The sequence below is a fragment of the Canis lupus genome, chromosome 7 (genome assembly GCF_003254725.2).
Source record: "Canis lupus dingo isolate Sandy chromosome 7, ASM325472v2, whole genome shotgun sequence".
Classification (NCBI taxonomy): domain Eukaryota; kingdom Metazoa; phylum Chordata; class Mammalia; order Carnivora; family Canidae; genus Canis; species Canis lupus.
The window spans coordinates 35,960,732-35,984,155 of NC_064249.1; the positions used below are offsets into that span (position 1 = coordinate 35,960,732).

The following is a 23,424-nucleotide window of genomic DNA, read 5'->3' on the forward strand; positions in this document are numbered from 1 at the left end:
CAAGCCCACGCCTCTCATTCCCACCACTGCCTTTTCATGTTTGACCCTTGAGATCTGGCGAATGATCCCCACAGTGGCCTAGAGTGGAGGCAAGTGTTTCTAGAATTTGAAGATAAAGCATCTTTCTTAAATCCTGCCTTTTCCTTCCCTATGACTAGTTAATAATTGAGAGTAAGTCTGTAATCTACAGTGAGTATGATTCCTGGACCACAATCTAGGAGACAGGATGTGACACATATCGACCTACTGAGGACAGTAGCAAGAAATATTCTGAATTGTGTGGGGCTGCGAAATGCAAGACTATGATCACGAATGTGCAGTGCTGGAGACAGTCTTAGAACTCAGCTGCCGTGAGCAGGCAGGGAATATGTCGGGTTCACTCTGGGCTAAGTTCTGTCTGGGACGTTAATGAAGTTACCACTAATGATCTGAGGGCTGGAGTGGTCCTGATTCTAGGTGGTGGAAGTACTTTCACATTAGGACACTCATGTTGCTTCATCTCCTCCCCCAGTGGATCTGCACTGGAGCCGTTCCAGAAAGCAGGCGACTTTGGTTGTCCTGACAAGTGTCTCTAGGAGCAAGGAGCATCTATAACTCCCAGCAGCCCCCTTTTGGCATGTGCTCCTTTTAGGACTGTTCTAATCTGAGGTTCTTTGTACTACATATTTCCTCCGTGGACCTGTTTATTGATTCTCACATGTGCCTTGTGCATTCTGTAAGTTGTTTTTTGGCATTGTTTCTCAAAGACACTGCTTGAGCAGGGTGTGTGTGTGTGTGTGTGTGTGTGTGTACCCATGCATGCACACATGCCCACACATGCATACACTCACATTTGTGTTTACTTTGGTCTCATCTTAGGCTCTGAGAGGAAAACAGTGTACTAAATCAGGCTAACCATGAAATGCTTATGTGTTGTTTTGCTCTTCTTGCCCATGTTTTATGAACCTGCTGGTGGTTAGCCCCATGGAGAGTCACATAGCAGAGTTTCCATACTTATGCCAAGAGGGAGGAGCAGTAAAGTAACTCCAAGGGCAAGCTTTATCTCCTGCCTTTGTGGAAAAGACCTTCCAGAATGGCTGTGTTGCTGTCCATGCTAACAAAGGGGTAACACAATTTCTAAGTAGTCTCGATTTGTGGTGAAAATTATAGCTGTGGGCCACCAGCTTCTTTCTGAGATGGCCTGTCTGATTCCCTGCTCTGGACCTGAGACTCTGGGTGTGTTTGTATGAAGCCTTGCAGACTTCCAATGACTTTGTGTGAAGGGCAGAGTCAGGGTCTAGGGAGTTGAGGAAAGACGACAGATGGACTTAGCTGAGATGTGGATGTCGTCGCCTTCTCTCAAGAGGTTGTTAAGAGAATCACTCAATTTGGGGGGAATTGTGGTGAGACAATTTGTTAATACAGCTTAGAGTCTTTTAACTCAGGATGGGATGAATAGCTTTTCAAGTGTGTATGAAAGACAAGAATCCCCAAAGATCGGTTCCATTTTAAATAGCAGACTCCAGGGACTCAAGGTTTGTAACGAAAGGGCAGATATGAAAGAGATGAACTCTCAGGTCTGACTCTTTTCAAGAATAAAGCACACTGGCTGGGATCCCTGAGGTGCCAGGGTCTGCCAATCTTGCTGGCTCTGGTTTGTTAGCTAGGGGAATCTAGTGAGATATGCTCACAATAAGTTAGTTGGTATTGACTTTGCTGGGCCTGACCCATATTATAAAGTTGCAACAAGTGGAAAGTATAGCCGAGCTTTGGGAAAAGCCATAGCATGTACAATGGAAGAGAAAACCAACATCTTAATTGAACAGAGGAGAAATTTGAGCAGAAGCACCAAGTTAAGAAATTAGGACACTGAATGGAATGTTACAGCCACAACAGAAAGAAGTTGAATATTTACTTAGTGAGGATGTAATCGTATAATCGATTCTCTGGTGGCAACTCACATAGAACATCTTTGTCTCTCTGCTAATTGTTAAAAGCAAGGGGGTGCTGAGAAAATTATATGAACTTGAAGAAATCTGATAACAGCAAAGTGAATTTGGGAGTTCTGTGTTACAACCAATAAGGCCTGGGAGTTTTCAGTGTCCTGAAATTTGAGAAATTGGGTTTAAGGGTAGGCTAAGGAACATCCAAACATTATGGAACCCCTGAAGCAGGTTCCATGTTGGCTTTACTAGTGAAATACATGATGAAAACATGTATACATAAAAAAGTGTATCTTATTAATAATCCACATCTGCTGGGTGAGCCGATTCAGAAAATCATCAAATGTAGACAAAGGCTGTCATGGGTCTGGTGACAAGATCAGGCCTGCTCAAAACCGATAATCCAGAGACTCCTGGTAAGCAGCCCTGCCACACTCTTCTCTGAATTCTGGGCCTGTAGGATGGATGCAAGAGTTAAAATTACCAGCTTTGTACAGTCAGTGATCCTATACTTCCAAGGGACGGGACGGAGGGCCGACCGCAAACCTCTTCACGAGATTCTTGTAAGTGAGCCCAGAAATATCTCCTACTTCTGTATGGGTTTTCAATGAGAGGCTTTAAAGCATACTGGTTTTGCATTTTCAGTCCATTGTTATTTGAAGAGAAGGACTTTTGAGAGTGTTTTTATTTAACATCCTTTATGGCAGATCTCTGATTTTGGGGGCGACCTTACAGAGAGGTTAATTGATTTTGTTAAGGTCCCACACCGGCCATTTGGCCAGAACCAAACCTCTGGCTTATTTCTAAACCACAGAGACCATTTCTTTCTCTTTCTCTCTCTCTCTCTCTCTCTCTCTCTCTCTCTCTCTCTCTTTCTTCCTTCCCACCCCCCCTCTCTGTATTTCAGGGATTTTCAGGCATTTTAGAGTACTGCCATCTGCTAGCTTCTGATATACACAAATGAGTATGGAAATTAACCACAAAGTAGATATGTAATTTAGGGCAACTCACCTCATCAATCTGGCCCTGAGTCTCTTCATATTTACACATGAGCATTGGCCTAAGATAGATCTAAAGATATTTCCAGTTCCATTTGAAATTTTTTGGAAAATTGCTGTTTGCATAGTGTCAGATTTGGCATTTCTGCAGCTGGTAAGCAGAAGATGTCAGGTCAGTTCAAAGTGTGAAAGCTTGTGCATCGCTTTGAAACAGCCAGGTGACTCTTAAAGAAAATCAGTTTCTCGTCCACCATGGATGGTTTGAGACATGGTGGGGAACGTTTTTTGTTGTCATCAATGATGTATTTGTATGTTTTTGTATAAAGGCCATGCAGATATTAAATTAGGAATGCACTTTTCAAGATGAAACAGGAGTATTTCTAAACGTCCCGGCTGTCTGTTGGATTATGACTTTAGAACCACAGAGCACATTCAGCTGCATCATCTGATTTCATCGCAGACATGATCTCCTGATTTCCCCTAGCTGGGGAGATGAGGGCTAGGGGAGGGGAAGTGACTTGTCCAAAGTCCATCGTGTTACCATTAACCAAGCCAGGCCCAGAATTAGCCCTTGGCATTCAGTGCAGCATTTACTGATGCCCTGATGCACCACACACCCTTTGCTAGACACCAGGGTGATGCTGGCAATTCCATTTTGTCCAGCCTGTCTGTGGTCTGGGTATCTTTCCTTTATGGCTGTGTGTGTGTGTGTGTGTGTGTGTGTGTGTGTGTGTGTGTGTTTAGGATTTTATTTATTCATGAGAAGCACACAGAGAGAGGCAGAAACATAGGCAGAGGGAGAAGTAGGCTCCCCACAGGGAAGCTGATGTGGCACTCCATCCCAGGACCCCGGGATCACAACCTGAGCCAAAGGCAGATGCTCAACCACTGAGCCACCCAGGCTGTGCTTTTGAGCTGGCCAAGGCACAGCAGAATCAATCCTACAATCTAGAGCCAGCCCCAGTGCTGCTAGCTAGCTTCCTCGAAAAGGCTTCAAACAAGGAGAAGCACCTCCCTTGGCTGATTGGAGCCCTGAACACTCATACTCTCATGGCTCCTGGTGCCAGGGCTCCAGCAGCTGCACACCTCATCCCCTGCCTTGTGTGAGCTCTTACTTCTGCCATCCCTGGCACCCCGAGCAGAGCATGGGTGCATGTATGCTGGCCCTTGTTAGGTTTTGCCCATAATGCCAGGTTGCTTTATGCAGACCAAGGTGAGTCACATACAGTCAAGTGTCACTGACAGGTCCCTCTTAACTTTTTCTCATAAGAGCTCAAGGAAAATATGAGGAAGTCACCCACAGTGCCTACAATGAAGGTACATTTTAAATTCCAGGCCATAATGCACAGCTGGTTTTCTTGAAAGCTTTCCAAGCATTAGGCAAGATTTAGGTGAAGAGCAGTGACACTTGCTCTGGGAAAGAGCTGCTTCTTAAGGATGCCAGACCAAGCACCACGAGATGATGGGTGGAGAAGGCCATGATCTGTGCTGTGTCAGCTCCAGGCAAACCTCACATCTAGTCTCTTAATCTTACTGTCCTTCCCCTTAGAAGCATCCCTAATACTCCATGTTCCTCTGCAAAATTACATAAAGCAAGTATTCAGACATTCAAAACTTCTAAGCCCTTTTCTTCAAAGGCTAGAACTATGGTTTTATTTTTTTAATGGAAAAGGGAAAGAGAATGGCTCAATTTTTTTTTTACATGAATCTTTACATTTTGCATTTCTGCATTTTATCTTCTGACACCTCAGGGTTCTAAAAGTCTTGTCTGGTACTGGGAAGGACCAGGGCAGGCCAGTGGGACTTCAGCCTCTGGATGCTATATCCCTGGGATCACTTCCCCAACATTCCAGAGAATTCCAGCTCCCCGGCTATGACTGGCACATGCTCCTACCCAGGCTGGCCAGAGGAACAGTTACTGGTGTCCTCTTCTTTTTTCATCTTATGTGTGTATATTTCTTTCTCCTTTTCTCTTGTTTGTCTCCTTTCTCCTGTTTCTCTTTTTCCTTTGTTTCAGTGCCTCTGTCTCTTTGTTCCTTGTTTGCCCTCCATCCTCCCCAGACATTTGTCTTGCTGCTATCTTGAATTATGAAATACTCCTGTTTTATTGCAGAAAGCTTTATGTACTCTATTCATCGTTTTTGAAATCAGGTGAAAATAACATTTATCTCTTAAAAAACAAACCAACTCCAGCCAATACCAACCCAACAAAATTAGTTCATTCTGATTCGCTTGTATTTAATGGATGTATTAATTGATGGATTTGTCAGATGTAGTCCATATTGAGACTCTGTGCTGTGCTGGAAATACAGAGGTTAGTAAGAGCCTGTCCCTGTCCTCCCTGAGCTTGCCTCTGGTTGGGGAGAGAGACCAGGGCCAGGCAGTCATAAAATAAACCAGATGCTCTGATACCAGAGCATCACAAGGATAGTTTGGGGGGAACACGTGGAGAGGGACGGCCCTGATTATTCAGAGTGGGGAGGACTGCCCAGGGCACACTTTTTGGGCCCTAGCCTGTGATTGAGTATTTGGGAGTGGGCAGCAAAGGTAAGCTTCCCCCAGGGGAAGCGTAGCCCCTGGGTGATTCAGTACATGGAAGAGGGGTTAGTCTTCCTAGATCTTGGGAGCTGACCTAGAAGTAGCCTCTGATGTCAGGGTTGGATTCATTAGGGTGGTGATTTCCTCTTAACTACTCCTTCTGAGTTTGCTTAGTTGGAAATTGAAAGTGAAGTCACTTATATCAATATTCAGACCATTTGATTTTATTTCAAGTTGGTCATAAAAATCACAAAGCACTGGAGAGAACATGCCTTTTGTGCCAATTGAGAAATTATCCAGATGATGATCCTCTTTATCAAGTCCTTTGCCGTTACCCCATTTCCTGAATGGGCAGCCACAGTTGAGGAGCTGTACTTTCTTGGGAGCAAGAGAAACTCAAGGATAGAAACCCAGCCCTGTGACATTACCTGTCCCAGGGCTTTTCCATGTGGTAGAGTTGATGCTATTTTTTGGTAATAATTGTGCGTACTTTATAGGGTTATTGTCAGGATTGGATATGGCAACACATACAGAAAGCTCTTCGAATAGAATTGGGTCATGGTAGATGCTCCAGAATGGCAAATTGTGTGATGATTGATGAGGGAGTGCTGTTGCTCCTTAGAGTTCTCTCAGGCTGGACTCTGTGTATCATCGCATGTCACTGTTTATGTCACCAAAACCACCCCGCAAAACATAATTGAGTATTAATCATTAAAATCATTGTGCCCCAGCATCTCTGCAAGGTGAAGTAAAATGCACCTGTAGAAATACTCCAAGCTTGATGGCAAGAGTTTCTGTAGCATTTGTCATAAGATGTTCTTCAAAGGAATAGCCGAGCTATCACATGAGCCTTGAGCTGCACATTTTGGAACTAAGAAATTTAAGACAGAAATTCAAGACAGAAATGCAGCCGGCCCTTTGCAAGATCTCACACTCCTGTCTTTTCTGTAACACGTGGATGCCCCTGCCACTTTACTTTTGCACCACCCAGAGAGTAAGAAAACAGTGGGCAGGTGGCGAGGGGCCAGATTTCAGCCCCAACAATGAAATCGTGAAATGTGACAGCCTTCTCTGTTGGCAAGACCCTGGATGGAGGTGAGGCTGTAAATTGAAGGTGAAGAAAAGGCATCTCTCCTAGGCCCTGGGCAGCACGAGCAAATGGAATTCTCTTTTGCAAGAGGTCACTGAGTCAAATGCTGTGGATGGATAATTTTATGGCCACTAATAAAATTTATAGCCAAAGCAAGCTAAGATAATAAGGGTAATCAAACATCCAGCCCTGGGACATGAGAATCCCATCCTGGCCCCTTGGTGCTGGCCGAGGAGGGCTAGACAGTGCAGGGAGGAACTTACCGGTCTGACTCCAGGCCAGTGGCAGAGTCTCAGAGGTGATTTGTGCCCATTTTAGCTGAGGACGAGCTTCATGTTAGGTGGCAACAGCCTGTGCTTTGGGGACAGCATCCCAAGCACTGTAGGAAAACTACCTGTCCTATGTAGATGCCTGCAAATAAACAGTTTTATTTATTGGAAATAAAGGACCAGAACCAGCTCATGTTGGTGTCACTCGACATGAATGAAGCAAGATAAGGGAGGATGGCGTTTTACTTGAGCAAGTATACAGAAATCAGATGTTTCGGGGGCTCCTGGGTGGGGGGGTCAGTCTGAAGTGTCTGCCTTCGGCTCAGGTCATGATCTTGGGGTCCTGGGATCAAACCCCACATCGGGGTCCCTGCTCAACAAAAGTTCTGCTTCTCCTTCTTCCTTTGCTGCTCCCCCACCTTGTGTTCTCTCTCTCTCTCTCTCTCAAATGAATAAATAAAATCTTTTTAAAAAATCAGATGTTTCAGTTTAGGTGGGGGCTTCCTGCAGCTCCATCTTCATCCCAGCTTTCCAGACAATTGTAGTTGATTTCCACTAACGTGAATCAAAAGTATTTATGGAGCACCCACTGTTTGCAAAACTATAAAAACCTTAAGTGAGAGTGTGAGCAATACATAATTACTAAAGAGATGTCCCTCAACAGTGAACTGTCAATTGCCTAAGAGAAAATACTGTTAGGTGTTATTTTCTGGGATCTGGGGGTCATAATATTAAAATAAGGGCAGAGTAAGATGCGCTTACTGTCCGTGGATGTCTCTACGCTGGAAATGGATACTGTTAGCATTCCCTGCTGCGTTGGCGGAGTCAGAGGAGGTGGCTCTCTGGGTCATTTAAGATGAACCCCCATGCTGTCACACTGTGGGTGCTCTCAGCCATTCTTGTTGGTAGGGAAGTCGAAGGTCAATGGCTCACAGATTGCAGTTTGCTCTGTGGAACCAACCTTGGTTTATGAGAGCCCAACATCTTTTGTCTTGATTCTGTGGTCAAGATCATAACCACATTTAAGATTTGCTTTTTCTTAGGGGACAAGTGTAGAGTTCCTCCTACAATTTTTGTGCTGATACAAAAATTTACCTGTGGCCGAAACACATGGATCTTGCCTAAGATTAAAACATAGAGAGGAGCTTTCTCCATGAGAAATGAGAAGAGCATCAGCCTGTGCCCAGGAATGACACCTGGGACACTCATACAATTAAGGACCCCATGGGTGCAGGCATACACATGTGCAAGTGCATACGTGCACCCTCTCCCTGCCACCTTGCCACCTGGTTCCTTTTTTTTGCCACCTCCTGTTTATTTTACCACCACGTGCAGGATGTGATGTGGTGTTTTGAAAGAAACAGATACTGTTACTTTAGTGGTTACTTTGGTGAAATGCCCCCATGTGTCTGAGATGGAGCTAAAAGGTCTTAATCAGAACAAGGGTGCCAGGGTGGCTTAGATGGTTGAGTGTCTGACTCTTGGTTTTGGCTCAGGTCATGATCTCGCGGTCCTGGGATCGAGCCCAGAGTAGAACTCTGTGCTGAGTATAGAACCTACTTAAGATTCTCTCTTTCCCTCAGCCCATCCCCCAACTCACACATGCATGCTCTCTCTCAAAAAATATAGACAGATGGATAGATAAATAATAAATAAAAATATTTTCTAAGTAAAATGTTAACATTTGTTGATTATGGTACTGGATCTGCCTGTATGTGTTTTACCCTTTTTTTTATTTCTTCTGCTTAAACATTTTTTTTAATTAGAGGAGGGAAGAAGGGGAGAGGGGGCAGGGAGCAAAGGAGGGTTTAGCTCTGGCCTAAGAGTCAGGGTCGTGTTCTCAGATTCCCATTAGTGAATCACTTCTGTGCTCCTGTGTCCTTACTGAAGAAAAGGAGTATTGAAGACAATGATCTTGGCAGTTCCTTCTAGCTCTAAGACATTCTGTGTTTCTGATTTCTAAGAGCAATCGATGATTGAATCATTTTACTTGCAGGTTTGGGAATTGAGTGGACTGTGTCCGCAAATTCCCACTTTTTTTTTTTTTTTTTTAAGTAAGAGATCTAGTCTTGCTTGGCAAAGATAGCCACATATATCTTTAAGGCAGACAGTGCACTGAAGCTCATTTGCTAAGGGGTATTTCTGAAAGCCATGAGCCCACTGGATGCTTGCATTCTTTCTGGGCCAGACTCAAGAATCTGGAATCACCTAGAAATCTGTGCCTCTCACCATTCACCACCCATTTCCTAGTGGCTTCTCTGCGGGTTTGCAAGTTACCGTTCATGTGAGACACAAGTGTCCCATTCCCGTTCTTCCAAAATTCTGATGAGAAATACAGAAATCAACAGGAAATACCACAGACAGATCCAGTGACAGCCATATTAGTGAGCCCAAGGACATCTGTGGTGGCAAATCGAGTAATGCATTCATTCACTGCCATACTGACTTTCTTCAGATGTCTGTGTGTGCTAAAACCAGTTGATGGGGGCGCCTGGGTGGCTCAGTTGGTTAAGTGTCATCCTTTGGCCCAGGTCATGATCCCGGGGTCCTGGAATTGAGCCCCACATTGGGCTCCCTGCTCAGCAGGGAGTCTGCTTCTCCCTCTGCCCCACCCTCACTTGTGTGCTCACTCACTCTCTCTCAAATAAATAATAAAATCTTTAAAGATAAATAAATAAAACCAGATTATGTATGGTAGATTGTAGCTCCTTGATGAAAAAAACAATGGTGCTGGCCTATTGGGTGTGTTTTTGGACATTGTCGGGGGCTGGCATCCTGGAACACAGGGGCTTCATAAGTGCTTCTTAGTGGTGACAGCAATGTGCAGACCTCCTCCTCCTCTTGCCTCTGGGACAGTGGCAGCTGGTCGAGGGGAGCCCTAGCCCCACAGACACAGTGGAAGCTGGGGGAGAGGTGACGCAGGCCCCCTGCCCATGTAGCAGCTCTTGCTGAGTGCAGGGAGTGGACTACTTCTGTTGCCTCCTCCCTGGGCTCTCTTATGTGGGTCAGATTTCCTTATAACTGGATGAATGAATGAGAGTAAGAAAGTATGTGTTGGCAAAATTTCACCTGAAAATGCCAAAGCTTTCCAAGTAAGGGCACGAATTTAAGCAGTTTCGAGTCAATGGGGCTTAGAGTAACTGGCTATGCTGCTAATAATGAAAAGTACAAATGTTTTTATGTTCAAAGGTTAACAAATGGGACTCTTTCACTGGTCTACTGGTCTGCTCAGTTACAAAGTGGAGACTGTTCCTGGTCTTTGCTTTATTGCACTTGTATTTGGCAGGCAATTAGAAACATTTTCCACTCAGCATTTAAGAAGTTTGAGCTGGCTGCAGACGCTTTTTTAAACGAAAGTTTCTTTATTTCTTTTCTTCTTCTTTTCCTTCTTTTGTTAAACTAACAATTTTTTCCCTTTTGTAAGTGGACTAAAGTTTTAAAGTAGCTGGCTTTCCAAGTAGCACACTTAGACTTTGCCAGCGTAATTACTACATTCATCATGGAATGAGCACTTTTCAAAAGTGTATTTCTATAGGGGATTCTTATTTTGCCCAGAAGTATGGTTCTTCCTAGCACATTATGTGGATTTAGGTAAAACGGACCCAGCCCCACCCAGGGAACTTCTGTTTTAAAGGCAATCACTGCAAACAGAGTGGAAGCCATTTATCTTAATGAAGGAGTAGGAAAATCAAGTCTGTTGAAATGATCTCAGTCCTCTCCCAAAAAGGCCACTTGGTAATCCACGGTGGCTGTATTTGTTTCCACGAAATTCTCTTCATCATGTCAGCTGACTGCTTGCAGCAAACAACAGCAAATGGTGTTTTATTTCATTCCTCACTTTCTCCATTAGTAGGTTCATTGCTCTAATAAATGATACCGTGGCCCCTCTCGTCAATCAGCGTTTGAGGCCAGTCCTGGTGAAAAAACAGCGCTGGTTGATGCTTCTGCTCTGGTCTTGGGCCACAGACTGTGGATAATGGCTCATGCTTTCCTCTCCAAATGGACAGGAGTCACACAGGCATAATTGAAACTCACAGTGCTGGGGAGGAGGGTAATTTTTTCCCATTATTTTTAATGAAAATGAGGAGGTGTCCAAGCTAAAATGCTGGAAAGTAGCATCCGAGAAGCCCAAAGCACCCACAGTGTACATGCAGAGTGTCCCTGGTTCCCCCAAATACCCCCTCCCCACCTGCACCCTGCCCCTACTTCACGCTCACAAGGGATGCTGGCCACGGTGCTCAGGAAGTGCACTGAGCTACAGTTAACAAGCTCAATCTCCATTTTCCTCATCAGATCTCCCAGCTGATGACAGAAACAGGTCGTGAGGGCCTGACCGAGGCAGCACTGAATCGCTACAATGCGGACAAGCCTTCAGCCTGCAGTGTCCCGGCCTCCCAGGGCTCCTGCGTGGCCAGTGAGACCTCCACAGGCACTTCGGTGGCCGCTTCCTTCTTTGCCAGGTAAGAGACACATCCACTGCCTCATTTCTTTCCGATGGGCCCACCTGGTTGGGCTGGGATTTGGGCCGAGTTAGCTAAAATGCTGGGATAAGTTTGGGACCGCTCTTGGGCTTCACTCTCCAAGACAGGGTTCCTCAACCTCAGATAGCTCACAGCTTGGGCCAGACAGCTCTGATATGGGGGGCGGTCCTGTGCCTCAGCAGCATTCCTGGCCCCTACCCACCGGACTCCCATTGCATCTGCCCTAGTTGCGATGACCAGAAAGGTCCCAGACATTGCCATGTGTGCCCTGGGTGGAGAACCATGGTGCTAAGAGCATGTGGCCCTACAGATGTCCTGCTGGGATGAGGACTTTAGTGGGTATGACCCTGTGGCTGGTACTTCCAGATTGACATTCTCATCACAGATAATGAACTGCTCAAAAATGAAGTAGGAAAGGAGGTGCCTGGGTGGCTCAGTGGTGGAGGGTCTGCCTTTGGCTCAGGTTGTAATGCTGGGATCCTAGGATCCAGTACTGAATTGGGCTCCCTGCAGGGAGCCTGCTTCTCCCTCTACCTGTGTCTTTGTATTCTCATGAATAAATAAATAAAACCTTAAAAAATAAATGACCTAGGAAGGAGATGACCATTTTCTTCATTCTTGACAGACTAGCTGGATAGTATATGATAACCATCCAGCTAATCTTAGTGGCTTTGAAAACATGAGAAACAAAAGCGAAAGGTATTTCAACAATGTTTCCTTCCTAAATTTAGCCGTGTGGCAGAGACAGGGTGGGAGACAAAGGACAGCTGAGCCCAAGCCCTTTCGGGATCATCTAATTCAGTGTCCTTGTTTCATGAAGGAGTGAACTGAGGACCAAGAAAGTTGAGCTATGAGTTAATTTATAGCAAAGCTGGAAATAGAAACCAGATTCCTCTGCCTTTTTTTTTTCTTTTCTTTTCTTCTTCTTTTTTCCCCCCTTGGTGACTCATTCTTTATTTGATCCTCAGAACTTAACTTTAGAAAACTTTTTCGACCTACGATGTGCAAGCTCCTGGGTGAGCAGGATGTAGAATAAATAGCACCAGAGCTGAAATCAGAGGATTTTGAGGTTTGACATGCAGCTCTGCCTCTGCATCCTCATCTAGAAGACAAAGCCAGCACCTCCTCCTCTAGGGTGCTTTGATGATGAGGACTGATAATTGTGAATGATAAAGCAATGTACCAATGGAGATTTGGTATGGACTCAGATAACATATCAGGAAGAAGAAATATTGCATGGTTTTTCTTGTTCTCCTCATGCATGGTAACATCCAAAGCACAGATATGAAGGAGAAACTGTGAATACGAAAGGATTAGGTGAGAGGGGGAACAGAAGGCCAGTGTCCTGGATTAATAACATCTATAGTAAAGATGGCACACAGGCTTGTTGGGAGACTGGCTCTGAGATTCTCCATGTGCCGTCCTACCATCCTTATTGTCCTGTCAACAGTTGGGCCTACTTGAGTGTATGGGAAGTAACGGGAAATGTGGTCATCTCCACCTGTCCATGGGGGATTCGCCCCAAGACGCCCAGCGGATGCCTGAAACTGTGGACAGAACCGAACTCTGTATGTACTTGTGTTCTCCTATACAGACATGCCCACAATAAAGTCCAATTAATAAATGAGGCACAGTAACAGGTGAACTACAGTAACTAATAATAAAATAGAAGCATTATCACAGTAGAGGGATTTGGTTGGTTATATAAAACACCCAAGTAAGTGGGCAAAGGCTGCAGAAAACCTAATGATGGAGTTCAGCTCAGACTCCATCCAGCTCAGCTCTCCCAGTTCAGAATAAAAGAAAATTTGCAGCCAGTTCACACTGCCGTGGGGGAGAGTGAGGTCTTGGTCTTCATCACTGAGGGAGACCAAGTTTACATTGGGTGACTGCCTGGCCTTGATGCTGCAGAGGAAGGATATTCACTGCCCAGATGGGGGTTGACCTCCAGTGCACCTTCCTGACCCAAAATATTTTGAATGTCAGAAGCCTCAGCCCAGACTCCATCCAGAGACTTTTACAGATCAATTATGCACAGAAAACCCCAAAAGCAGGATTTGAAGCAGAAGGAGATCAGAGGTGAGGGGCTCCTGATGGTCAGTGTTAAGGGAGAACAAATGTTTCCTGCCACCAGGAGACCAGCAGTGCTTTAGAGCAGGGACAGCATGTGGACACGAGGTGGGCTGGGAAGGCCTGCGTGCCAGACAAATGGTGAGCTTGAGGCCGGCTTTCAGTTAATCAAAAGAGCATTTCCAAACAAACAAGAGCACACCAGGGGAAGGAATGGCAAATGATGGGCAAAGGCGGCCTGCTCTGAGATGTGCTTGCACAGCCAGGGTCAGAATGGAGGCAGTGGGGTGAACCCAGAGTGGACATGCCATTGCTGCTGGTTGCGAGGAGGGGCTGCAGATGATGTTCGCCATAAACAAAGACTGGACCAGGTTCAGATTGCCGGGGCTTGTGGTGTGAGCTGTCAGAGGGTGGGAAAGGATCCATAGGGCTGCCTAAATCCTTATTACTTTCTTTGTGGTGAATGCTGATAGCATTTGGAGCTTAATGGTTTAAGGCATTCAAAGTGCGTGGTTTGTGTTTAAAGCATTTATAATGTACAGCATGGGGAGAAAGTATGATGGGAGAAAGAATAATGTTTTATACCCACACGCACACACGTACATACACGCATATTCTCCTTCACACCCTTTCCCTTGTTGGCCCTGCTGCTCTCACCAACAATAGCTGAGCTTCCACCCCTCCCAGAGTGACAGCCTCCCTCTTACTGATGGGAACCTAGAGCAGAAGATTGAGTGACTAGCTCAAGCTCCAGAAGGTTAAGCCTCAGAACCAGGGATGTGGCTCAGTGCTGTGGATCCCCAAAGGTCCATGTGATACGTCAAAACCAGCCCAGTTTATGTTGTCAGACAGTTGATGGAGTTCAGAGCCAGGGGTTTTCTGCTTCAGGTAAAGTAAAGCTGCGTAAAGCGATGGTATAGGTGGCCTTTGGTAGGGGTGAAATCTGGATCCATCACTGGTGCCAAAATTGGAAACACTCTAGGGGTCATGGTTTCCTTTCGAAGCCTGAGGATGTCTTTCCACCTGGGCATTTGGGGGCAGAGTCAGCTCCTGTGCCTCAAACCTGCGCTCATCACTTTTCAACTCCTGTGAGACAGTGAGATAGATCTGAGTCTGCAGGGTCCTGAAACTCCCCTTCCAGCTGTAAGTGACAGAGGGTGGTCTGCTCTCTGGAAGCTGTGCAGGACATCATTTCATCATTTTACGGGGCAGAAGTGCCATTTGCCCAATTTGTGGCCAGCACGGATGTTTCCTGGACAGTCCGTATGCATCACTCACTACTGAGCTCCTAATGGGCAGCATCTCCCTTCATCTTCAGACAAGCCTGGTGAGGTGGATCCTGTCTTCTCCCTGTTGGATGGATAAAGAAGCATCCTGGGGCTAGGTTACTGACCCAAGGCTGCACAGCCAGGAAGTGGCAGAGTGGGGAGCCCATTCTCAGTCCCCACCACATGTGAGCACTTGTCGGTGCTCAGTGCAAAACGGGCATGATGAGACGCATTATGGTTTTCTTCACCATCATCGTGAGCTGATGATCATTGCTTATGCATCAACATTTGGAATAAGTGGGCGCTGCCACTTGTTTGAGGAGATCAGTAGAGACCCAGTTTGTCGAGGGTTGTAGACATCCACTTTTCTTTGTGATATCAGCCTGTCTTTGTAAACGTTTGCACTCCAGAGCCATGGGGAAGGGTGGAATGGACTTGACTGTGTTTCGGAGACAACATCTATAAAAAATAAGAATTCTGGTTTTGAATAAGCAGTGGTATTGTTGGCCGGAGCTACTCCAGGTGTGGTCTTTGGGGCTGTGGGGCCCGGGTCTGGGACAAGTGTGGAGGTTGAGAGGAAGCATTTAAAACTTCTGGAAGCTAGTGGACAGTAATTTTATGTCTGTTGAATCTAGGAATACACAAAGTGGACCTTGTATTTTGGCTGAAACTAGAAATTAAAGAAAAAGTGATTCTTCACCACAGATAGTCTGAGAAGTGCTGATCTAGAAAATGATGAAGCCCCAAGCACTTGTCCTTCGATGCCTGCCTGGCCAGAATCTATTTCTTTAAATAGCAGCATCTTGGTAGACTGCCTTTGCTTTTAATTCCCTGGTTTTGGAAAAGCACTTTTGGGGGGGGGGTGTGGAAATAGTAACATAATACTAAAAAAATTACTAGTAATAGTAACCAAAGAAAGACTGGCACAACTGCTTATCTGGTTGGTTAGCTGTCCTGTGCTGTTGGCTTTGGGCTTCGAGAATGAGGGTTCTCCTGTGTGTAAGTAATGGGAAATGGAAGAGTAGGGTGTGATTACTGTAAATACAAATGTTTGCACAGGTTTGATTATTCCACGTTTTCAGACCCTTTGGCATGTGTGTCAGCTCACTGTTGGGTCCATCCCATGCACGAGCGTTTCTCCCTTCATCTCTCCCCTTGATTTTCCAGTAATAGCATCATTTTGTACTTACCAATTCTATTCTCGAAGATTCTGACCTCTACACAATGTAGAGGTTGATTACAAATCCACGTGTCCTGGTTTTGGCATCTTCTGGGTCGATGTGGGTGTTCTCAATATCAGGTGCCCTCAGATACACTTTGTGGGGTCCATTCGCCCTGGTTTCTCTTTCTCGCCTGCCTTGTGTCTCATTCCCTTCTGCCAGCTCCCCGCAACCGCTTGCCTTTGGCCAGATCTCCTTCTTTCCTGAGGGATGTTATTAGACTTCTGTCCCTCTCAACCTGTTGTGCAGTTTCTTCCATGCATGATTTTAGATCCCTCCTCGTATTACCCAACTGCTTTCTCCAAGACCCTAGAACACGTCACAGACTGTTAATGACTGATGGACCAGTTTTCCCCTTGAGGCATTGAAACTAAGAGCAGCTCAGGTCCTGGGTTCGGGGGCTAAGCCAAGCTGTGAGAGTGGTCTCCTTGCTCTGAAGTCCTGCTTCAGAACGGTGTTGCTCCGTTCATCACACCCCATGTGGTACCTGCTCTTAATGCCGCATATGCATGTGTGGTGTGTGCACAGTTATTGCTCCCATGGGCAAGGCCGTGTCTAAAAGCCTCCCTTGCACATGCTTGCTGATAGCTGACTCAAATAGTGCCTTGTTGTTCCACTTAGAGCACACACAGTCCTCCTGAGGGATGTGAGCACCTTCCCGTGATAAACACCTCAGCAGTTAGCACCAGAGAAGAACTATTGGAAACACAGCAGAGCTGGTCTCAGGTGATGGAGGAGGAGGCAGATAGAGCTGGATGTGCAAGGTCCAACTCTTTCTGGATAATTCACCGTGGAGCTCCCACCTCCAATTTTATAGACAGAAGTAAATTCCCATGTTAGTGTCTATGATAATAGAATGACACCTACAGAAAAGTGAGGGTTTCTAAGAGCTCATCTCATGGAACTTTGTTATCATTATGCTTTTCCTGTTTCCTGTTTCCATTGAAGCCTGTTGTACCTGCACTTAACCTTCTCACCAGAATCTCATTCTGACCTAGTGTCTATTCCTTTTGCCTTTCCAAACAACTCCCCCCCTTGAACTCCTCCCTTGCCCTCTCCAGCTCCCTGCTGACTTATTCCATGGCCCCCAGAGATGCAGGGCTTCCATTGGCTTCCTATGGCACGTTTGTGGTCAGGGTCAGCATGCAAAATTGTGCTGTTTGCCCATGGGACAAGAGCAACAATTGGAGGGGCAAATGGGGGCTTAAATGCAGCCAGCTGTCTGCTGGTAGGGCTGAGGTGCCTCCCTCTGGGCTCCTTCTATCCAAGAGGACCTCTGTTAGCCAGTTGTACAGAGGCACAGTGTGGGCTTGCCTGCACCAGCTGCTCCTGCCCCTACCCTGGTGGCTCAGCAGCACTGGGGCAGCAGTTCTGATGACCTGAACTGGAAGCCAAATCCCCACCCTCTGGGTTTCTTGTTTATTTATTCCTGGCAGGTCAACCTTACTTTTCTTAGAAAAGACTCCGTGGACTTCTCGGAAAAAGAGGGGACTCTTGCTCATGTATATGGATGAAGTGAATTTGTAGGAAATCATACCTGTGCGAATAGAGTTTCGCTTGAGCACACATCAGCTGCCGTTTAAAAGGAAAACATTAAGAAGGAGCCAAATGCATACTGAGTGCCCTCATATTTCAGGGGCACAGGGAAAGAGCTTCAGGTGTTTGCTGTATGAAAAAGTCAATCCTTGATGGCTTGAGAGACAGCGGAAGCGCTGAGGGCAAAGGTGTCTACATTATTATCCTTTGTGTTCAAAGAAAAAAGTCCTAAAATGCTTGAAATGGGTAATGCTAATGTCCAGCACCAACCCCAGCAACCCCCAGAACTATTCTATTTTGGGGTGTGCACACCATAACAAATGACCTTCGTGGCTAGGCCCACACCAGCAGGAATGTGTAAAATCGGGCAGTTTCTGGTTAAAACAAGTCCTTTGTCTGACTGATGGCCTGTTGGGGTGTTGGCAATCAGCTCACAACATCTGGGAGTCATTTGCACAGCTTTGCTTGAGCTGAAAACCCAGCTCATGCCTTGGTGTGGCTGTTTGAAGGCAAAGTGATTGCCGCAAGCCTGAGGGATCCTAGTGTTTCTTGTCAGGCGTTCTCAGGCTCAGACGTTCCGGTTCTTACTGCACATTTTGAGTTATCATTTTTTGACCAGTGTTGGGGGCAGGGAAGATGGGTGTTGGAAAGAAAGAAAGAGATGGTGAGGTGAGCCTGGGGTCGGATCCACAGCCTGCTACAGACATTCTGGCCTGGCCTGGATCTGGACTTCAGGCACGTGACTTAACCTCTGGGAGCATGTTCTTTCTGTTCCAGGGAGGTCATCCCATCTATTTTGCAGGGTTGGGGAAATGTGGTAGCACTTGGAAAATGTCACCGGAATCCTATGGATGATGTAAGAGGGCATATGCTGGGACGGGGTAGAGGTCTGGCTCCCCCTGGGAAGCCCAGGCAGTGCTCAGTGGATGGCTCTTGTCATGCCCACCTTTATGTTGGGCTCATCTGGCACTTTTTCACCTGGGCTAGTGATCAGGGAACGGATGTTAAAGGCACACACTAATGAAATTGTGTCCTCCCTTCCTCCATCCTCTGCTCTCTCTGATTGACTCCGTGCAGATTTGATCCTCCCTCGTCAGCCTCCAATTCAGACCACAGGGTATCAACAGAGAAACAGACTATTGCCCTTTTTGTTTGTCTTCTACTTAATGTTTCTATTCCTTTTTGTCACCAGCCTTGTGGCCGGATCCCAAGTGCCTGCACCCAAGTCCTCCATGAGCCTCCGGTACGAATTCTCGATCGCCCCTTCCTTCCCTCCTTTGTTCCCAACATTTTCCTTTTTCCCACTGGGGCTTTTCCAGGGTCATAAAACTAAAGGATGAAACCCCTTCAAGACAGAAGTATGTGGTCAGCTAACTGGGCACCACTGGGATGCAACTCCCTGAGGGCAACCTCTCCTCACAGCTCCCTTTTTGCCAATCACTGGTGGTGGGAAGTTCTTCTGAGGTTCCTCAGAAGTTCCTCCAAGATGAACTGGGCACTGTTCGTCCCCTGTGGATGGTGATTCTCTCTGCAGTCTGATGTCTGGTCTTCACCACTGCTGCAGAGGCCCTATATGGTCACCAGACCACAGTGGTAGTCCTCAGTACTTGAATAGCCAACATTTATGAAGGGTGTCCTATATGTTACACACTGTTCTGAGGTTGTTTTTTTTCTTTAAGATACTATTTTTTTTTTATTCATGAGAAACAGGAAGGCAGAGACATAGGCAGGGGGGAAGCAGGCTCCCTGGGGGGAGCCTGATGGGGACTCAGTCCCAGAACCTCGGGATAATGACCTGAGCTGAAGGCAGGGACTCAACCCCTGAGCCACCCAGGTATCCCTGTTCTGAGTTCTTTACACAAAGTTAACATTAAAAGCCCCTGTGAGTTTGCCCTATTCTTAGCCTATGGCTTAGATACAGAAACCAAGTCACGGAATGGTGTAGTAGCTTGACAGAAGCTATGCAGCTGGCAAGTGCATTAGTCCTCAAGCCCAGCTGTTTGATGGCGGGGTCCATGAACCAGGACCAAAGCTCTGTAAGGGCAGGGCCATTGGTGTCTTTGTTCTGGGCTGAAGCCCCAGTGCCTGAAAAAAGCACGCAAGAAATGTGCATTGAATGAATGAACAAACACTCTTGGTCACCATGCTCTCCTGCCTCCAGACTCAAGATGGGCTACAGTCAGTGGACAACTGTGAAGCCTCTGCATGAGGTCAATAAGTGACACCAAAGAAGGGAATGGATGCAAAGTAAACCACAGAAGCTACAGAGAAAAACATTTTGACCAACGGCTTTCTATTGTTCTAATTTTGTTAGTTACCAAAATACTGCTTCCTGTAAGTGTCAAGGAATGGGAAAAGATGTGAGAGACTCTCAAGCAGACTTCATGCTAAGCATGGAGCCCGATGCAGTTTGATCTCACAACCCTGAGATCATGACCTGAGCCAAAACCAAGACTCACACTCAGCTGACTGAGCCACCCAGGCACCCCTGCCAACCTCCCTATTTAAAAGTACAACCATTGGGACGCCTGGGTGGCTCAGCAGTTGAGCATCTGCCTTCGGCTCAGGGTGTCATCCTGGGGTTCTGGGGTCAGGTCCTGCATCGGGCTCCTACATGGAGCCTGCTTCTCCTCCCTCTGCCTGTGTCTCTGCCTCTCTCTCTGTGCCTCTCATGAATAAATACAATCTTTAAAATAAAATAAAAGTACAACCATCTTGTCTCTGCATCCCTCCTCCCACCCAGGACCCGCCATCTTCAGTATTAGTTTAATGAGTGGAGGGAAGAAGGAATCTCAGACAAAAAGAGAGATGAGCAGCTAAGTCTCCAGATTTTCCTCCATGGCAGTTCTTTGAGAATTTCACATCTTTCCCCATTCCGTTCAAACCACATGCTCAGGAAGTAAATTACTGCCTTAGTGTTAGGCTGTTCTGGGGAAATAGCACTGTGACAAAGCTTCCTCTGTGAAGAAGGCATCACTGGGAAACTGAGATTCTTATAAAAGCCATGAGTACCTAGTAGTCTTTTCAAGAGGAAGGTTTGCAAGAGATGGGACAAGTAGCACTGCTTGGGACAAACAAACAAAGAGTTAAGCAGAGAAAAGAGGACGAGTGCAATGCAGGAGGGCTCTCCATCTTTCTTCCTGTCTCCTTGCAAACCTGTATTTGCCTTCCTTGAATAAACCCCTTCGCTTTCTGTCCCCTACTTTGATTTATTATTTTAATTCTCTAGCTGTCCTAGTGAAGTATGTAAAGCATTTGGGGATAAAATCATGTGGAAGACATTATAGAAACTAAAGATGTATTCTGTTATGTGGTATTAGGTAGAGGGTTCAGTGTGCTGCTGATGAATCACATTGTTGACGAAAGCACGAATCTGTCCATGGCATTGTCTATCCACTAAATAAGAAAGTGACTCCTCATTGAGGGGATGGGGAGGAGGAGTTTAAGGGATACTGTTATAATAATTTGGTGAGAGGGACGCCTGGGTGGCTCAGTGGTTGAGCCTCTGCCTTCAGCCCAGGGCGTGATCCTGGAGTCCTGGGATCGAGTCCTGCATTGGGCTCCCTGCATGGAGCCCGCTTCTCCCTCTGCCTGTGTCTCTGCCCCTCTCTCTGTGACTTTCATGAATAAATAAATAAAATCCTTAATAAATAATAATAATTTGGTGAGAAACAGGTAGAACTGAAGTGTAAATAGACCTGGTCAAAGTCTCTGCTTTTTACATCGCAGATGTCCCCCAAGAGTAGGATTTTTGTTTTCTTGCCTCTAAAGTGGAAATAATGAATTTTTCTTTTTCTTCTGATGAGAACAGTAACTGTGTCTAACCCCCACCCCACCCCCTACACTGCACTTGGCACCGTGCCTCATACACACTAGGAGCTCAGGAAGTGAATGTTGAGACAGGGAGCCAACCATGCTTGAAAACTCGGACCTGTCCTGCTTCTCAAAAAGAGTGAAAATACTTAAAGAAACTGAGACTTAAAAAAAGGTATGGGAGTGTCCTTGAAAATAGCCAAATTTATTCTGTTCTCTCAGATTTCCCATCATTCCGAGAATTGGCATTAATGGTAAATGGCATCGAGATGGCTAAAAAATAAACGGAACATTTTTTTTTTTTCGGAACATTTTTCATTATTGATTTCAACATAGATTCTGCACACACTATTTCTGATCATCATCTTTTCATTTAGCTTGTGCAAAAATGAGTTTAGCCTCATACCCTAATTAGATACTTTTCCTGACACCTGGCGTGTGTGTTTATGAAGTGCACTGAAATTCGGGAAATAAAATTTCATGAGTCTAGAAATAATGGCCTGTGTCGTTTTCTTGGCAGTCTCCAAAACCAAGCCTTAAGAGTCCATAGTTTGTCCTTTTAAACTCTGGCCATGGGGGGAGAGGGCCTTGGCTGTGACAAAGAAAGAGGAATTATCTTGGGGCTTTTCATGGAAAGGGTGTAATCAGCACCAGGCAGGCCACTTTGAATAAAAAAATGAACAAATGCAGACCATCACTCAAAATTTATTTCTAGTCTGTTAGGTGCTTCCAAAAATAAATGTGGCTCATTTTTTTCAAATAAATTTTCATTTATTATCGTATTTGTCTCCTTGGTGCTCAATTTAAAGCGGCAGGGTGGCCTTTGCAGAGAAAACAGACTATTTCTGAACCTGGCCATGAGGATTTTTAGTGACATTTTCTAGGGACTAGGGATTAAAAAAATACTAAAGTCTTGAGTCGCTATACATGCTCTCACCACCTACAAGCATTTAAAAATCAAAATAACACCTTGTTTCCACCCTTGAGGAGCTCTAAGAGTCAGGATAAAATTGAGAGAGGCAAGGGCACCTGGGTGGCACGGCTGGTTAAGCGTCTGACTCTTGATTTGGCTCAGGTCGTGATCTCATGGTTGTAGGACCAAGCCCCACAGTAGGCTCTGAGCTCAGTGTGGACTCTACCTGTGATTCTCTCTCCTTCTCCTTCTGCCCCTCCCACTCATGCTCTCTCTCTCTAAAATAAGTAAATAAGTCTTTTTTTTTTTTTTTAAATTCAGAGAGATAGTGGTAGAAGGCCAAGGATTATCAGCCAGCATGTTATAAAGTCCAACCCTGTCTGGGATCTGGCTGCTAAAGAGCCTCCTCTCCTGGGCCTGCAGCCCCTCCCACACCACTGTCTCCAGCCCTCCAGGAATTCACAAGATGAACATAACTGATGGCAGCATGTACTGTTGAGTTTCTACCCCCCTGTGCCTGCCACACATCATTCTCTGAGCAAAACCTTGTAGCTCCTGAGGTCCAGTTTTTGTGACTCTGCCCAAGGGTTTTCTCTGACTGCTGGAGCCCACTGCGTTCAAGCATGGGACTGGCCAGGGTGCCAGGGAGCCAATGCTCTTGGAAAAAGCTCCCAAATATGACTGACAGGAGTTGGGGGTAAATGCCCCAGCTCCCCTGCCCCTTGGTAGGGACATCGCTGAGACCTGGTCCACCCTGACCCTGGTCCTTGTTCCATATTTCCTAAATAGGACTGAGCCTCAGCTGTCTACATCAGCAGCCTGCTTGATAATGCATATTCTGGTGGCTTCCTTTCCTTCCTGTCTCACTCCCATTCCCCTACTGCTGCTTCCTGGAATAACCTGCCAATTAAACCTCCTTGCACTCTCCTCATCCTCATCCAGGGATGGTCCCAAGAAGACCCAGCATAAGATATTGGCAGTATATCCTCATTCACTCATCCACCCACCCATCCATCCCCCCCACTACGTACCCACCAAACCAGCATTTCCTAAGTCCATGCTATATGCCAGGCATTATATGAGTCACTGAAGATGGTAAACAGGCAGCCACTGCCCTCAGGAAGCTCCAAGTCCACAGGAGCCTCCAGTCCCATTGCTAGGCAGTTATAAACAACATGAAGTTCAGGACAGAGAAGAATCAGAATTCCTGGTATTAGTCTCCCTTCCAGTCATTTGGATGTTGAAGTCGACTTTGCAGCACCCATTACTATCAGAAATTATCTTATTCACTCACTTGTCTACTGGT

The 23,424-nt window shown here is 46.0% G+C and overlaps 1 protein-coding gene across 1 annotated transcript in view; it reads left to right on the forward strand.

Annotated features, from left to right (window-relative positions):
- KIF26B (kinesin family member 26B) overlaps nt 1–23,424 on the forward strand; it is a 441,618-nt gene that overhangs the window by 194,211 nt on the left and 223,983 nt on the right. The window contains 1 exon segment of the mRNA XM_049112437.1: nt 11,111–11,277. Coding sequence (XP_048968394.1) covers nt 11,111–11,277 — 167 coding nt within the window.